The sequence below is a fragment of the Pithys albifrons genome, chromosome 8 (genome assembly GCF_047495875.1).
Source record: "Pithys albifrons albifrons isolate INPA30051 chromosome 8, PitAlb_v1, whole genome shotgun sequence".
In the NCBI taxonomy this organism is placed as follows: Eukaryota; Metazoa; Chordata; class Aves; order Passeriformes; family Thamnophilidae; genus Pithys; species Pithys albifrons.
In genome coordinates, this window is record NC_092465.1 from 22,973,589 (window position 1) to 22,992,863 (window position 19,275).

General features: G+C 39.5%; 1 protein-coding gene across 3 annotated transcripts in view; it reads right to left on the minus strand.

The window, feature by feature from the left end:
- Positions 1–5,220, minus strand: part of LNPK (lunapark, ER junction formation factor) — a 50,385-nt gene extending 45,165 nt beyond the window's left edge. For all 3 annotated transcript variants that reach the window (XR_011698387.1, XR_011698388.1, XM_071562006.1), the window contains exons 1-2: positions 5,133–5,220; positions 1,020–1,101 (exon numbers count right to left, since the gene is read on the minus strand). Coding sequence is in view for 1 of the 3 variants with exons in the window: in XM_071562006.1 (XP_071418107.1) it covers positions 1,020–1,046 (27 nt within the window). In the remaining 2 variants the exon portion in view is untranslated. The remainder of the gene's footprint in view (positions 1–1,019; positions 1,102–5,132) is intronic.
- Between the last annotated feature and the right edge of the window lie 14,055 nt (positions 5,221–19,275).

Here is a 19,275-nt window from a genome sequence, read left to right on the forward strand (position 1 = left end):
CAAAATCACAAATGATGACGCCCTATAATGCATGTCCAGCAATAATGAATGTGTGGGTGGGAAGTAAAACAAAAACAGAGTTGAGGAGTGAAGGAGACAGAGAAAGAGAATATAGAGAGGAAGCCCTAACCTGAGTACTTCAACGTTTTATTACTATTCACTCCACACAAAGACACATGGTCTAAATAAATCATAAGCAACTGCAAGTAAGTGCTACCATCTCCACTAAAATTACCCCTAGGAGCAACTTGGAATCCGCCTTCTGGGAATCTCTTCCTAATTTTTGAAAACTATCAAGCCACAACCTATACCCACCCTTCCCACCACAAATTCAAAAGCCATAGTCTACACTTTATCACCATGAAAGTGAGTTTCTCTGACACAAAACTGTAATTTCTCCCAAACTTTCATCTTTAAAGGAGTTTTGTATGGGAGGATTCAAAGTCAATCACTAATAAGCAAAGGCAAACCCAGACTCAAACAACTCACACCTGCCAGAGGAGTAATCAAAAACTTCATGCCTCTTCTTCCTCAAACTCAGTACACCACTCAATAAGAAAAGCCAGCAGAAGCAGACAGGAAGACAGACTTGTATAGGTGTAAGTAGTTACCAAAATGTGTTAAAACAGACAGAATGATATTCTGCATGTATCCCATTTTGACCTAAAAAAGCCACCAATCTTTCAAGTCACAGATGCTGCAGTAGCAGCACTATAAAACTACTTACACTTACAGAAAGTTAAAACTGTGTTTTTGTAAGTTAACCAAACCAGTGCCAAACTGATACTGCAAAGGAAATAAAGGACAACAGCACAGTTTTACCTTTAAGTGATTTGGCAGAGGATACTTCTGGACATTGGATTTCTCACTACTGGACTTTTAAGTGACATTCATGGGAAAAGGTTGGCACTAACATTCAACCAGAACTAAGAGTTAACCAACAGGCATTAAGAAACATATCCTAGGTACTCCCATCTTCAAGACTAAAGAAGATGATATAGTTACACATTTTTACTTACCCTCCATCTTGAAATTAATCCACCCATCTTCTACTGTGGAAAAATGTTGGCAGATCTATCAATCTTCTACAAGAATTCACAGCTAGAAATAAAGCATTAAGCATTTAGGAGCAATCTGACAGCTGAAAGTAAGATTCACAAACTCATTTCAACATCTAAAGAAATCAAAATACTGCATAAAGACATTTTCTAGTTATGTACCCATGTATTATTTTTAAATGCAGCTTTCTGTTTCATAGGCCGTCTTGTAAGCCAGTTGATCAGTCTTGATGTGGCCAAACTTACTTTTATTTTGGAAATACTTAACCAGACAGGAGTTCTCACCAACAGAGGCACAAAATTACTGCTTAAAGAACCACCAAAATCCTCTGGCAGAAAAACTATTTTAAAAACTTAGTATTGAGCAGGTTTATTTAAAAAACTGATTTTCAGTCATTTCCTTTGCTGCCCATAAGCATAACTCAGTGTTCTTTTTCAGCTGTCAGTCCAGGTGTCCAGCATTAAATCCTACTGCTTGTGAGCAAATTTCTCAAATACATGTACTTCCTTATCCTTTTTTTTGCCATTATCAAAAAGAATATACTAGATAGCAAGTCTTCCCTGCACACAAACCACAGTGCAGTCATCAGCACACCAAATGACTCAAACAGTTTCAAAGATCCAAAAGCAGTTTATCTCACCATACACAAACCAGGAACCCATGAACAACACTAATTTGATAGCCTAGGTCTAAGTTCCCAAAACAAAAGTGTAGCAACTTTCCATCTGAAGGTAGCTGGAATCAACTGACTTAGCATAGCACAATTTCTTTCTGGTCATTCAATTTACAAGTTTTTTCCTACTGAATGAAAAAGTAATCAGTTCATAACAACCTCAATAATAAACTAATGCTCAATCCCAACTGAGGCTCAAACCTTTCTCATTCTGGAATGAAACAGTAAGACTTATTAAAATAAAGCACTAATCTAGCTAGGCAGAACTAGAAGTGATTATTATTATTGCTTATTAAGTTGCCTTTGGCAAAAAATCCAAATTTGTTTTTAAATTGTCTGAGGCCATTAGAACACATAAATAAGGCATAGACTGCTCACTGACACGAACGCTACCACAGTATGGTAACCTCTTCACCCTTTAAGAAAGCCAAGTACTTCAGAATCCAGAACTGTATTCCCTGTGATTTCAGAAACCAATCCTTAAAGGAAATCCGTATTTGAAATGCCGCCAAAATGAAGCTAGAACAGATGGGCAAATTAGCTCTGCTGCCGCCAAATTAGCACAAAGGGGTGAGCTACAGAAAAAGCACAATTACCCCTTGGGCCGTTGAGCAAATACTCAGAATAACCACCACTACAGCAACTCCTCTCACTAAAACAGCAGGTTGGTTTGGGTTGTTTTTTTTCAAACATACAAGCTAACACAGAGAATGTTACACAACTGACACTTTGCAGATACAGGTGAGTTTTTGCATGATGGGCATTGCAGCAGATGTAAGCAGACACTTTCTTCCCCAATATTTTTACAGAGTTAGATAATAGCATTACTGAAAAACAATATGAAATCTATGTCAAACAGCCAGTCAAAAAGTCTGTAAATCCAGAACAAGGCTCCCAAATCTAGTTTGCTTCCCTAGCATTGCCACTGCTGTTAGGAGCAATTGTGAACATAAGTGACACAGAGATGCTCACACAGCCCATGTGTGCCATTTTCCTCCAAGCCATAGTCTGAGAACCTCTGCAGTAGAAGCGTTAGATCTTTTGAGCACAGGTTGTCCATGAGACACTGGTGACACCAACTTTTATCAGCAACACATTCACAGTGCTATTTCTACATGACTGTTTTCTAAATGTCTGAAAAATACTGGGAAGAGAAACAGGTTTGACAAGTGTCACTGTGCATGTGATCTTACATGAACTACGATGATGATAGGCTTTATACATGCTGCTCTGCAAGTCAGTAATACCACCAAAACCCTTCCCCAAAGAAGTATTAAGGGATTAGGGCCATTACACTCACATTTACAGTTTAGTCACCGAATCCTCAGTTCAGAGATAAAGAATTTTCTATGATTTTCATGGAGTGGCTCAGTTGTTTTCCTTCATTTCCTTCTCTTTCACGTGACAACACAAATTGTCTTCAGCTGCTTCAAACTCTCCTCCTTCCTCCTCATCTGCCATTCCACATACCTATTCCTAATATCCTACTTATTCAAGAGTTCTCGTTCCACAAATTGCTTCTTTCCTGTGCTCTAACCAACAAATGATTGCACAGCACTCTTCCCCTTCTGAAGACTCCACTTCTTTAGCACCGAGCTGTATGTTCTAGTCACTAAGCACTACTGCAATTGAACTTATTTCCACAAACATTACCACTGATTTAATACATAAGACAGCTGCAACATATCCTAGGCCTAGGCTTACAGACAACAGAATTTTCAAAATTAATTTAGAAGGTTAAGAAAACACAACTACCAATTTTTATTACCTGACTCCCTCAAAAAAATATTCATTTACTGATAGCAGCTCCTCTGATCCCAAAACATATAAGTTATTTACTAAAAACCAAAAGTGCCAGGCTCAGAGTAGCACAGCAGAAGAGAATTCTCTTTGAAAGAGATGAATCATGCTCAATTACAGAAGTCATCCACCAACCCATCCACTGAGATGGGAGAAAGTAGTTTGATGATCTCATTTCACTTTCATCAAGTCAGTTTCAAATTTCTTCGAGCTTGTTGTTAATGTCTTAAGATTAAAAGCTCTCCAAAAGAATTGGTCTTCCAAGAGAATTTTAAAAACTGACATGATGAAATTCAAGACTGAACATCCAGACATATTAAAAGCAGAACAGGAAGTTAGAAACTTGTTATCAAGGCCTTACAAACAGACCTTTCCCCTGAAAGAATGGGCAACGCTTTTTAAATGGGGGTTTTGGAAAACTTACTGACTTCATTTTATGTAAATATTTTTAGATACTTATCATTACAGAGGACACAAGTTCTACCGTTCAGATTGAATCTCCAGTTCTCTCCCAATTTACTGGGCTAAGAATCCTCCACTGGCACCATAAAGATACTCCAGCCATGAGTGCCATAGCCAAGGAAACAAGCAAAACAAAACCAAGAGCATCACCCACCACCTACTGTTGGCCTGTCTTAGACCCCATCAGCTAAAACAAGACACTGAACTTTTTTTCCATTTAAACTGCGCTTTGAGCTGTTTCTGTCCAGAAGCAGCCTAGAGGTCTTACGCTTTGCGGAGCCTGAAGTAAAAAGACAAATCGGTTCCCATACAGGTACACACTGGCGGAGCGAGAGGTGGGTGGGTCAGGCGCTTTTTCTGAAGCCCAGCGCCGGTGTGCAGCCCGCGGCCGCCAGGCCCGAAGAGCGAGCCCAGAGCTCGGAGAAGGCCCCGGCGCCTCGGCCGGTCCCCGGGACAGCCGCGCAGCGCCGCCGCCGCAGGGCCGGGCCGGGCCTCGTCGGCCCCTCCTCGCAGCCGGTGGCCCCCTCACCTCCGAGGCTGCACCCAGCCGCCGCCCGGCTGCCCGCGGCGAGGACGGCTAAGGCACCGACCGCCCTGCTCCGCTTCGAGCCCCGGGTCCGGTCATGGGGAGCGACGGGCGCCCCTCTCCCACCGCCCCGCCCACGGCGGGCCCGCTCGGGGCCGGGCCGGGCCGAGCACGTACCAGCCACGGGTCGGGCATCCCCCGGCTGCACGTACCAGCCTCGGGCCGGGTCGGGCATCCCCCGGCAGCACGTACCAGCCTCGGGCCGGGCCGGGCATCCCCCGGCAGCACGTACCAGCCTCGGGCAGGGCCGGGCATCCCCCGGCAGCACGTACCAGCCTCGGGCCGGGCCGGGCATCCCCCGGCAGCACGTACCAGCCTCGGGCAGGGCCGGGCATCCCCCGGCAGCACGTACCAGCCTCGGGCCGGGCCGGGCATCCCCCGGCAGCACGTACCAGCCTCGGGCCGGGCCGGGCATCCCCCGGCAGCACGTACCAGCCTCGGGCCGGGCCGGGCATCCCCCGGCAGCACGTACCAGCCTCGGGCCGGGCCGGGCATCCCCCGGCAGCACGTACCAGCCTCGGGCCGGGCCGGGCATCCCCCAGCAGTACGTACCTGCGGCGGGCCGCGCCACGCATCGCCATAGTCGCTGCCGCCGCCGCTGTCGCCGCCGAAGGAGGGGCCCTGTTCCCCGGGCGGTGCTCCCATCAAGCCCCGCGCGGTCGCGGCAGCCAATCAGCGCCTGCTGCCGCGGGCGCGCAGAGCGGGGCGGGCGGGGCCGCTCGGTGGGGCGGGAGGCGGCGGGAGCGCCTGGGGCTGGGCCTGGGCCTGGGGCTGGGGCTGGGGCTGGGGCTGGGGCTGGGGCTGGGGCTGGGGCTGGGGCTGGGGCTGCGGCTGCGGCTGGGCCTGGGCCTGGGCCTGGGCCTGGGCCTGGGGCTGGACAGGACCACACCCTACTGGGCCGGCCCGGGCCCCGCCCATGCCGCCACTCCCGCCGCGCTCCGGGGCCCGGGCGGGGCCGTGTCTCGGGAGGCTCTGCCCAGCCGCGTCGAAGCGGGCGAGTGTCCGAGGCGGTCACCATCCTCCTGCGGCTCTCGCTGGTCGCTGTTTACAGAAAATAAAAGTGTTTCAACGCTAAAACCGCGGAACGTGAGGGTCGGACTGTCGTGTGGGGGCTGCAGCAGCCTCCTGGCGCTCCCATGTCCAGCTGCCCGAGCAGCGGGGCTGGCAAAGGCGCCTGCTGGCTGTGTGCTCTCTCAGAGTCAGCAGAGCGGTGCTCTCACGGAGCCCCTCGTTCCGGTCAGCAAATGCTGGACATCTTCGAAGAGAAACATGTATTTCTTTCGTTTACATTGCTGTAATAACTGTCCTCTCCCTTGGTCCTCTAATCAGTTTTCTTAAGTGGCTGACACCCATCACTTGACTCATGCCGAGAGGGCAAAGGAACAATAAGTACTTGCTCTGCGCTGTGTTTTTGACAAAGTCTCCCATGCCCTGCTCAGAATTTCTATCACTACAGTTACACGAGTGGGTACACATGCACAGAGGTGGAAGAAAGTCCTTCGAGTTTCTTGAAGTAGAAATTCCTATGCAGAAGCTGTAGACTTTCATCTGACTGCACATTGTTGAACTCGTTGTATGTAATAGTGCATCATAATGCAACCTGTACATATTGGGGTTTTTCCAGTTGTTGGAGGTTGATCCTGGTCAGCAGGCAAACATCCCCACAACCTCCTGCTCACTTCCCCTCTGGAAGATTGGGGGAGTTACTAGGAAGAGCAAAAAGTCAGAAAGCTTATGTGTTGGGTTAAAAGAAGTCAGTGAATGAAAGAAAAAAAAGCAAGGCAAGGGAAATAACTCACCACCTCCCATAAGCAGACTGATGCCCAGCCAGTCTTCAAGCAATTGTCTGTCCTGGAAGACAAACCCCCCACCTTCCCATTCTGCTACCCCAGTTTTATTGCTGAGCATTTTATGTGGTACGGAATATCCACTTGACCAGTTTGGGTCTGCTGTCCTGGCTGTTTCCCCTCCTGAAATTCTTGCCCACCCCCAAACTACTCACTAAGGGAGCAGAGCATGAAAAAATAGAGCCTCCACACTGTGCAAGTACTGATCAGCAATGCTCAAAACATAGCTGTGTCATCAGGGCTGCTTTAGTCACAGAATACAACACAGAGCAGCATATGGGCTGCTGTGAAGAAAATTAACTTCATCCCAGCCAGACCCTGCGCATTGATTTTAAAAATAATTCAAATTCGAGCAGAATAGGCGAGGATTTTAAGCCAGGAGAGGACAAACAAAGCATCACACCACCTTTCCAGGCATCACAATCAGCTTCAAGCTTTCAGTAGAAGAGCTGCTGAGTCTGATCATCTGCTGGGTATTCATTCTCAGTTTTGATATTGGGAAATTAATCCTTTTAGCTCTACATTATCAGCTAGTTACAGTATCAGTTAAGTAACAACTTCATCTACAAATCATGATTTAAAATGACCTTCAAGTAAGTTCATTCAAATCAAAATAATGGCAGTCAATACAGAGTGACTGATTATACGAGAAATACTTTGCTATCAATTACAGAGGTAGCCTACATCTACAGCTTTATTTTCCTCATTGAGACCTAGGCTATTTCTTCCTTTCCAAGTAGAAAAAAGACTCAATGACTGAGCCTTTCCTTCTCTTAATCTTGTTCTCTAGAGGTACTTCTACTTAAGTCCTTGTAGCAATGACTTTCACTCTGCTGAGAGGATAATTTTCAGGTTTAAACCAGCTATAGTCCATTTCTGATGTTGATACTTCAAAGTGGCATGTTGCTGGAGAGAATCTGATTTAAATCTTCATCTTTAAGCTAGCATATTTCAGTGGGATGATATCTTTTTCCATAGTCTAGCATAATATCCACTTAAAATCAATCCAATTAATTATTATAAGATATTTAAAGGCATTTTTGAATGCTGCAGGCAATACTGGTGTCTTCAAGAAGCTGATTTTTTCTTTTTCTTTTTTTTTTTTTAATACTTTCAAGTCACCACAAAATTCAGCCCTGATTCAAGACCAAACCAGAATTATGAGGGAGATCTCAAGCTTTCTTTCTGTCCTTGGGGCCTTTTGGAGAGATGGTTTTTATGCAGGCTTCCTCCCTGAAGTTCTAATCACTGCTATTCAGTTATGAATCTGTCTAACTGACAGCTGTAAAAAAGTATTGTTAGCTACCATTATTGAACTTTAGTTGAAGATAAGCCTCTCATCTGTGTGATGTTATATGATAGCATGCAGCTACCTGTTTGCTTAAGCACCAAGATCTACCTAAAAAAAGAAATTATGCCCATGTCACTGGTGAGGATAATAAAACTGAGTATAAAAACATAACTTTGAATCAGTCAGCTTCAAATTTTCATTAATCTGGTTCAAAACTGCCCCCTACAGAGTATTTAAAACTCTTGAATAAATTCCCTTCAAAATCCTTCATTATCAGTGGGATTGATGTTTAACCTGTCTACATAACCACCATAAAAGCAGAGCACATGTTCAGAATTTTCCCCAGCATCATAGATAGCATTTAGCACTTTCAGTCCCTCTATATGCAGAATACAGAACAATCACCTTATTTATAAAAACAAACAATGCACTTCTTTTAGAATGTTTTGATCTCACACCCTAAACTTGCCTTCAAAAAGAGTTTTCCCATGGTAACATTTGTAACACTCCTATGTTTAGCAACATATGTAGCCTAGTAGTCTGGTTTATTTTTCTAAATAAATGTATGGGTCTATAAATCATTAGGAAAATGCTATGCAGTTAAGAGAAATTTAATATTGCCTAATTGTGCTTACTTGATGTTTTTTATTTAGCATTTTAAAACAGATCCTTTTGGACTGCTCTGGCTGGTGAGCCCATGTAGATCCTGGCAAATTTTAAGTGCTGAACCAGAACCTATGTTTACATTGCAAATGGAGATTGACAAGAGCAAATAAAGGTACATGAAGCCTAAAGATCACAAACTCCACTACCCAAGCCACTACTGACTATGCTCTGTGCCATCTCACCAGTTCTTTCACGTCATTGTTATCAGGAATTAGATGCTGGCATTTGCTGCACTGCTCAGACTGAAACTGGGCCACTGTGCCCTGGTTACTTGGTTTGGGTCAGCCTTCTGTGCTCATCACTGTACAACACAGGGAGTTCCTCAACAGCCACTTCCTCATGCCCTGTGGGCATCTCAGTGATTAAAGCAAGCCCCAGCTGTTAGGGACACAGTCCAGGCACTCCTTGCTCTGCTCTCCACCTGCAAAGCTATTCTACAACCACTGGTGGATTGAAGGGGTGTTTGGTTTTGGGTGGCTGCAATGTCCTTACAGCCCACCCTCACCCGAATGTACTGCAGCCAGCGGTGTTAGCGAAAGCCAAAATTTAATCTAGTCAGCAATGGACTATGTATCTCAAGTCCTGAAATCTGTTTTCTCTGCATCTTGAACAGAATGAGTGTTTGTTGGCATTTTATAAATGACACATACACAGTAACTAACATGCATTTGTGAATGTCCTGCGTAATTCAGCTTTGGGGAAACATATGTAATTATGTTTATTTATATTTCATATTTATAATATATTCATAATATATTTGATAAAGTCATTTAGGAAAAAAATATTTTTTTATCAAAGCAAGGAAATGCATATGTAATTAATAACTTTTGTGGGGGCATATCTGTAGTAAAAGTTACCTTAAGCCTGCACTTAACTGACATGACTGACTGCGATGACTCCAGCCTATTTTCTTGTCTTGTTTTGTTGGGACTGAGAAAAGAGCTAGAGAAAACAGCCCTAATAGAGAAAACTTCTGAGTTAGAAAGAGTTGAGGCCTGAAGCCACAAGGCAGATTTAAATTGGAAGCTGCAAGAAAGGCTTAAAAATTGATTAACCAACTAAACTGTGTTTAATTAGTTGTATTTAAATAATTTCAAAGCATACAAAAATGGTGCCACTCCTGAAGTGAGGAGACTTCAGTGGCATACTTTGACAAGATGTGCTTTAGAAATGCGTTCTGCAGCAAGGGCACTGAGAAAGATATCATAGCTTTGATTTAATTTTTTTGTACATAGTAGTATATGCTTCTTTTGATATTCTGATTCAGCTGTAACATTTGGAGTGTCAGATGTCTATATTCTTACAGTTGCCTCTAATTCCTGAGCCTTTTAGAATTTTATCATGTAGGGCATTTGAACTCTCCATCACTTTTATTAAGTCCTTTTTAAGGCTTTTTCCAATAAATTATTATCTCAAAAAGAAATATATATAATCCATTAAGTCAAAAGATACAATTTCAAGTGAATGGCTCATATAAAAATCTCTTAACAGTTGCATACAGTCATCAGAAATAGCCAAGAACAACTTTTCCATCCCAAAAAGTATTCTTTTTGTGATTAAAACCTTTGCTTTTGATTAGTAATAATTATTATTACTCTTACTATTATTGCTACTACTTACTATTGCCAGTGCCATTGCTATCCCTACCACTGTTGCTGTTACTGTTGTTCTTGTTATATTACTTGTTGCTATTTATTATTAAAATTGTTTTTTACTATTTCTATGGCTATTTTGCTGATTATTGTTCTCTGGCAGATGTAAACATTTAAAACTTTAAAAATAGATAGATAGATAGATAGATAGATAGATAGATAGATAGATAGATAGATAGATAGATGTGATTTTTTTCTTAAAACTCTTGGTCAATACCCTAGAACTTGAACTTTTCCATACCTGAAAGATCATGGAATCATTGAACAAGGAATGACTTCATTTGAGTACTGCACATCTCTGACAAAATGTTTAGCAATGTGATTAAGCTTTGGATTATTTTCGGGGCCTGACAAATCAGGAAAGTGATTTCTTATAAAACATTGAAATTAATGTGTTTTTTTCTGTCATTAAGATCTCATGAACAAACAGATGAAGCCTAGTGTGAAATGGTCACATGAGAAGCAGAAAGATGTTTTTGCCTCTATTTGAGATAAATCATACTTCAAATCATGTATGAAGTTTTATACACATGTAAGTACATCCCCTTCCCTGATGGGCGTAACTTCAAGCTTCTGACTCTTTAATGGCTTTAATAAGTAATTTCTGCTTATAGTTATAAAAGTGACTGTAAAACAATAACTCTGTGTTCTGTAAAAAACCATCCTAAATCAATTTTCCTTAGTTTCCAAAGGAAAGTATGATTATTCTCAGTGAAAGTATTTGAGCTGTACTAATATCTAAGTCAGTTATATTATTTTTGCTTCCTGGAGCAGTTTGCTCTTTAAACAAATTAGGGTTCTGATTCAACAGGATTCCTCCTCTTCAATAAACACATAAGTACATCCTTAAATTTTATTAACATCTATTTCCTTGAAGCTAAATAAAATAAAGAATACTTTCCAAAAGCCTTTTTAATATGGTTGTGCCTACTGGGCAAAGTTGGAAAAAACCCAGAAAAATGAGGGCCAAATTATGAAGTAATTTTAATGAAACTCCCATTGAGCTTAAAAGGATATTTACTTTAATAAGAATAATGAAATTTGGAACCAAATAAATGCGATTTGAGGGGTGAATGAGAAAGTGGTGTTCTTACTACAGCAAGCTGTCTTTCCAGGGCACTGCATGTGTGTGTAGGGCACAGGTAAGTACAGGAAGAGTATCCCATTTCTGCTCAACCTGACTGCACTTTAGTGCTTTCTTATTAGTCAAGCTGGAGGAGACAGGCAATGAGAAGGAAAGTTCTAATTAGTGCATATATTTTGCTTTTGATAACTGCTCAAAGTGGTAGATAGAACATTATCTACATTAAATTCATTTCATACATACTTCTGATTGTTACAAGAGCTTACTTTAATGAAGTATAAAATTTACATATAAAATTGTTTGCAGCAAAGTACGAAGAACTGGATCTGCTAATAAGCCTTGTTCTGGTTGGAAACCAAACGGAACCACAGAGTTCCAGAATGCCAGAAATAGGATAATAAATATTTCTGGCACAATTTCAAAGGTGAATAATGCCAGACACAGACATGTAAAAGTAATGGCAAACTCTACAGAGATTATAAAAGAACTAAAATCACAGTTCGTAATTCGTATGATCATGTTAAATAGCAGGTTTATAAATGAATTCTTATAATAAAATCCACATGTAAAAGTATCTGTGATTTCATTCAGTCAAGGACGACAAATATTAGAGCTCCCCTTGAAAGTAAATGTATATCTAGCAAGCTGAAAGACAATGAACCGTTGCTTTATGTTCATGTTTAATAGTAAAAACTCTGCTAGTCTTTTTACACATGTGATTTTCAAATAACTTTTCAAAGAATGTGAAATTTCAGAGTGTTCAGAATTTTAGAACATACTTCAGCTGCTGTGTATCCATTACTACAACTATTACTCCTTAAAGATTAGATAATTTAAAATCGAAAATTAATCCCTTCATGTGAAAACTCCCAGGCAACATGATTTTCTCATAGTATTTCATACTAATAAAGGTCTAAAACAGAGCTTGAGTGAATTATACTGGAAGGATGTCCAAAAAATTTCCCTTCTCCAAATAAATGTATTATATTAAATGCATATTGAAGTCGGACAAAAAGCAGAACTTCTGCTGTAATCACTCCAGTAACCTCAAATGATAGGATTCAAAGTCATTCCAAGCCTGCTTTGGCTACATAAAGATGCTTAGATAAAATAAATGTGTCTTGAACTTTTAAAACACCCTTGGGAACTGACATTTCAGAGCAATGAGCTGGGGTTTCATTGTACCTTTTTCGGGGTAATAATCAAGCAAAGGGCACATAATCAATGAGTGAAAACTAATGATAAAGATGTAATGAGTCAAAGGTAAAATGCAGATGAGATGTGGGGGAAAATATCTGAAAAAAAACTTTAGTTCTCTAGGCAAAATAAACCAGAATAAAATGCTTTAGAAAAGGCTCATTTTCCAGCACAAGCAGCACATCAAATTGAGTTCCGTTGAGACTAATATCAGAAAATACAAATAACATGTAATGAATTCTAGGACTTTTGTTTTAGGGCAATATATATATATTTTTGTTAGGTCTGGATTATTTTATTAAGTGATATACATTTATCAACACTAGATCAGTTCTTCCATGACAGAAAATCAGAAAAAAATACCATAATACATTTTACATTTATCAGTTACTTAAATTCTTTATGAAGAGTAGTAGTTTTATGCATTCATTTAACTATCTCCACTTTAAGACAGATAGCTGCTAATCTAAAACCTATTAACAGTGAAAGCTTAGTTACTGTCATTGTTAGCTGCCTGTCTTAGCAACTTGTTCTTCAAAACATTACAACATCTATTTTCACAGAAGTTCTAACACCACAGTGCACTGAGAGAACCTGTGAAAACTAACAATATCTGGCACATTGCTAAGAGAATAGTATTGTCTTATTAATATTTTTTGTTTCTTTTGCTATATTTAAGGTATAAACAGGTTGATGCTGTCTCTGTTTTATACTTTAATGACCTATGGCTAGCAAATTGGGTCCTAGGATTCCTGGAAAATTCCAAAGCGCAACTATCCTTCTCCTATTCTATGAAGTACTAAATTATACCTCTCTGACATATGCATTGGCAAATAATAGGCTTTCCTATTTGACTTGTTTGCTTACCTTTTGATTTACCAAGAAAACTTTCGGAAAGGGTTTGTGGGTTCAGGTGAGAAACTGCAAGGGGTCTGATTTTCAACAAGTACTAATTGTCTGACCTTTGAAAATTAAGGAGGTTTTAAGTGTCAAGGGCAGAGGAATCCATTAATAGTTGTTAGGTGTTTTTTAATCTTGACCTACACATCTTCCTTTTTTTTTCTAATGTTAATTATGTTCCTTTATATGTATATTATATACCTTTCTTGTTATAGTTAAAAATGAAAAATAAAAATTTTAAGTATAAATTAATCATTACATTATTGATGAGAAGAGCGCAGGCACCACACATATTTCCAACAATCTATAAATGCATTCCTACAAACTTGTTTATTGGATAAGTCTGGCCATAATTGGCCAGGACACAGAACTTTATATGAAAAAAAGCAGAACATTGAACAAAAAAGTTATATGTCCATGGTATTAGATTTAAAGTAAAGTAACCACAAACTCCTATACTTGTATCCCAAAACTCACAATCTTTATAATGAAAGGAAAAGACCACATCATATAACTGTCTTAGCCAGGCAATTTGGCATTTAGCTTGTTTATTTTTCAGTTAAACAAAATCCAAATATCTCTGGGGAAGACAATGCTAATAACAAACATAACCACATAAGCTTTGTATATGAAGTTCAATTTTAGCTTTAGTAGAGCCTGTCAAATTGGAAATTGTAGTAAAAAGCCAGTAAACTTTAATCAAATTCTATCACACTGATAGATTGGGCATTTTGTTTTATTCAATTTGCTCCAGAATTTCTGGTCTGATCTTGAGTCCTGAAATATTCTCATGTTCTTTTGATATTATTCTTAGCTTTGCAAATAATTTACCATATTCTTAGTAAGGAAATTCTACCTTAATGGGAGAAATCCTTCTTAATAGGCCCATTAGAGAAATGAGGAATATTGGCCTTTTGTTTTTCTGTGATGTTAAGAATTTTCTTGAGTATGTGATTCCCAACTGGAGTAACTATTCTTGATTTCCCTAAGAGCAGGAGCAGCCTGCTCATGGAATGGCAAACTGCAGCCTACTGATTTTAAAACTCTCCTGAAGACAATGCTTTAGCAATGTTTTCAAAAGTGTATGCATTTATATCTATTTCTTGAATTAATTTGTATATATCTATAATTTTTCTTTGCTTTTTCACACTGTGCTTAACTAGTTTTTATTACAGTGGCATCATCTTTCATTCTTCAACACATGCTTTCCTCAAGTTAGAATTTACACCTTCTCTACTTTTGAGCATTGCATGAAATCAGACCCTAATCCTTCATCAGAGTCTGAGGGATATTTCAGCTGCATACTTCCCCAAAACTTGTTAGGGTTCCATACAGTGGCAGTGGTCCACACCTAATGCAGGACTGAGACCTAGTAATTCTGTGACACAAATCTCTTTGATTATTTGACAATGTGAATCTATCCTTTCTTCTCTTGCCCTTCACAATGTTTGAAGACTAGTGGACTTGCAAGATGGTATATGCTTTTTATTTATCTTTGCTGGTGTATTATCTGAACTGCGAATTGATCTAGGAGATTGTACCATCCACCTAATTTTATAACACCCATGCCTTCCAAAACAACAGCTTGTGTTGGGTGCCAAAGTGACAAAGTTCCAGAGATTCTGACTTTTAAGGGTGAGTAGATTACCTGAAGCATTAATTAGAGTCAGTTAGAACTGAAAATGTTAAGCATGTAAAAAATGGAAGACTCATCTGCTCTAAAGTCACCTCTGGTTGTTCAGAACTTTCCTCACTCTCACTATCTCATTGCTTTATTTAAAGAAGTTTCAGTTATTAACTGAAATTATACTACATACATTTTCATATTTTGAGCTAAAGTCTTTTTTCAGAGGAGCACAGTAGCTCTTCGACTTCAGCAGAATTTTGTGTGAGGACATCTACAACCTTTATCCTAGAGGACAAGTCTTCTGTCTTGATTGGAATTGTGGGACACATCTCTCTAAGTTTTCAGAAAGACCCTGGGGTAAGAGCTGCCACCCTCATTCTTTACCCCAGATCTCAAACAAGAGAATGGGCACTTCACTGGTATTCATAACTGTGAAAGTACTCTTGGCTCATATATAAAATATTTTTATTTCCAAAAGGGTCTGTGTCTCATCTACTTACACGTCCACCAACCAGCAGTTCCTCAGCTCATATTACATCTCCCAGAAAGCCATTTCAATAACTATGAAAACAGATAGTAGAGTAGGTTTAACAGAAGTGGGAACCCCTTCATCCACACCCTCAAAACCACACTGTTGCCAGCAGACCCATGACACTGATCACCGACTTTGGGTCTGAGTTGGACTTGCCCTACTATGGTCAGACACCACAAGGACGATATTAAACCCCAGCATATGCTCAAAACCACGTATCTCCATATTGGAAATGAGTGTGTTATGAGGAGTTGATATCAGATTAATTCTATTTTTTAAATCTTTGTCTTTGAAATGAGAATTCAGTGATCCACCCAGCTGCATGCAATTAAGAACAGTGGTTGGACATAATAGAGTGAGGAACTTTTAATGGGTGTTTATAGGTTCAAATTAAATTAAAGAAGAAGTAGAAGAAATAGCAATTGCTAAAAGATAACTCAGAATTCAGAATGCCCTGAGAAGAGGAAGATTCTTCAAGCTTCAAAATGCTAGGCCTTCAGACCTCTTTGTTTCAATACCCCCTATATCCCCAATAAAGGGGATGGGAAACTAATCTTCAAAATCTTACTGGGGAGGGGAAAGGAAAAGAAAGTTGCATTAGCATTTTTTAGCTGCTTGGAAGGTTAAAAACATTCCAACTAAAGGGTCAAGATTGAGGTATGTGAGGCAAAAACAAATATTTCTCCATAAAATGGCTACACTAGCATAAAGAGAAATACTTAGTACACTCAAGGTGGGAATTTAGGGAATAGTATTTTTGCTTTTTTAACAGGAAATACTGTTTAGGTGTTTTATATAGGGAGTTCTGCATTTGAGAAGGGATAATTTGCTCTGAAATATGTGGGCAACCAGCCTAAATTCTCTAATTGAGTAGTTTGCTTATAACCCCAGGCCATTAGGTGAATGTAAACTATTACAGGCTTAGTAAGAAAATAGTCCCATTAGGATTTTTGTATTTGTCTGTGGTTGTGGGTTAGTGTGACTGTTTCCAAAATGATGAATTAATGAAAAGGTCTTTTTTTCTGAGTTTGCAAATACCTCCTTTGAAATACCCACACTCAAATTAAGCTGAAGTGTTCCTTTTTTTTTCTATCAAAAAATACCAGATCAAGGCTTAGTTAGCTATTAGTTCCAGTGTGTGTTGTCTAGGATAAATCACAGGTATATTTGCAATCATTACAAAACAAATATTCCTAAAGAAATAACTAATTCAATTTTTTATTCGTGTTTCTTAAATTGTCCTTAGTTTTAAGTGCCACCAATTAGTATAACAAAAATTGTCTGCTGAGAAAGCCTTGGTCTTTCCGGAAATGTATTTAGGCTTCATGCTTTGCACACGTGCTTCAATTGTTACTGTTAAGATGTTACACAAGCTACTTGCAGACTCATCCTTCTGTAAGGAAGGAGACAACTTTATGTGCAACTTCTTTTATACTGATAGTATTAAATCTTTTACTTTTCACTACATAATACATCTTTCAGCTGAATAGTCTATTGCTGTTCCTGTTTCCAGGCAAATTTTAGCCTACCATATTTTGTTTTTCATGGCCACTGTATGTACATAATATAGTAAGATATTAAGAAGAGGAAACATAGGTTTAATTAAAAGTAATAGGAATAAATGACCTACATATAAACATATTAGAAGTTAGCCCTAAACTCACTGATAACTTTCAGCATCAAGCATCCTTCCCACAAAACCTGAGAACCAAGAGTTATGAAGAACTACAAAGTATGTGAAATGAGGAAACTCCTGTAATAGATTTGATGCAAGAAAAGATAAAGTATTTGTTTCCTTGGTGCCTAAAATCCAAAGGAGAAATGTGACCATAGAGATAGTAATTCTCCAGATGAAGTGAAGGAGGGATTTAAGTAGCTCAGCATCCCTTGAACTCTAGAAAATATTCACCTAGTAAAAGAAATGCCTGATCTGAAGATGGATGAAGTTTTTCTGTGAATTAATCAGTTTATCAATGTTGTAGGGACTGGAAGGATTAAAAGAAAGAAGTGAAAATCAGCACATTTTGAATCCAGGCCAAGTAAAACTGAAGTAAAACCTTGTAAGAGAAAGACACAGTGAAAAAAAAAAAAAGGTAAAAGGTGGTATTGCACCATACAAACAATCTGGGCAATTAGAGTGAATAACCCTGTGAGTTAAGAAACTATGGAAAGGGGATTTATTAAAAAAAAAGTGGTCCCTTAGCTTGTCCTGTTTCTCTTAAAATGTCAAAAGATTTTAAGATGTTGATGTCTTCTTTGGTTTGTCAGGTGAATGTGATAAATAGGAAATCCCTATTTTGAGTATTTAAAAAAAGTTAAAAGCACTGCAAATCCAATAAAATAAAGCACAAATGAAAAGAACATGAACACAGAATAAGCCTAGAAATGCAGCCAGTAGGGAGCACTACATGCAATACTAGCTTGCTCTGAATATATCTAGAATCTGTGTCTACATCAGATGGAGAGAAAAGCCAGTAAAAGGCAAAAAACAAAAATTATAATCTGATAGGTTACCAGGACAACCATTTGAGAAAAAATACTAAGATTTCAGGATTTTTTAAGAGAATTTGCTTCACATCACATTTAATCTTCTCACACAAATGTCCTCCCTAGGTCATTCCTGTGTCCTCATCCTTTCTATCCCATATTGTCTGCACAGAGACTGGGAACTTGGAAATTCAAGTATCCCAAGTCTCTGTCCCATGGCATGGATCCACATGATTCACAATTACAGCTATAAACAATTGCAATGAAAAGGGAAAATTTATTCAACCCCTCCCTAAAAATGTGTCAGTGAAGTGTAGCAAGCATGTCTGCCATGCAAAGGTGGACTGTGATCCTTAAAGAAATTATTTACTAAGCCCATACACATTGCCACTCAGAATGTGGGAAATGAGAGGCATATTTACTGGTCAAATTAGAAAAAAAAAATCCCTAACTTAAGGGCAACTTTGCTAGTCTTTAAGTTGTTGGTCAAAAAAAGGCTTTAATATCAGGGTTTATTTTTTACTTTGGGGAAAACAACATGTTTTTCATTAATGTAATAGTTTAACTTGTGGTGTTAAAACTTTCAAACATTTGTGAAAGGCAGATACACAATCATTTGGTGTTGACAGTGTAAGTCTAAATATCAAAGACAATGGACAATGAGGTCTTGTAGGAGGTGTGGGAAACATTAGCTCTACAAAGTACTATTTGCAGTACCTAAAACGAAGATTAAAACTTTTATACAGGCAGTTTGATGACTCTAACTGTGCAAATTCAGATATTTTCCTGGAGTTGTGAATTCATTTTAAGTTACTCATTTGCATTTCCACTTCTCCCAAAAAGCTTAGCCTTTAGCACCATTTTAGGCTCCAGCTTTTGCCACAGACTAATAGAGCGGGTTCCGTGGGTTGAATCTCCAGAGAAAATTAGAAACCAGCCCTGAATATGGAATACAAACTGAACATTGAACCCTGAACATAAAAACAACTGAAAGTTTTACTAATTCCATCAAACACGCCTGAATTTCCTGCTTTCTGAAAGAAGGCTGCTGCTCCAAGGAGTCTGAGATCTTACTTAAGAGCTCTCACACTCTTCAGGGAAGAGAAAGCAGACTGAGCACTCACCATTTTGCCTGTGATGGTGTTTTTGCATTCCCCAGCCTCTGGTTCTTCCCATCCATCTGACCAACTGAGAAAAACAACTCTACAATGACACAGAAATGCCTCGGTTTGACACAAATGTCTCTCTCATTCAGTTTTGCTGCCATCACTTTCCTTATTCCCCACGTTGCCACATGCAGTCTGGCTACCTCTAAGGTCAGAAGGAAGACACTGTTGCCTTGAAAATACAGAACTGGATTTTGCAGATGTTCTGTTATTCAGACAAATTCTGCTTGACAGCATTTGAATCCT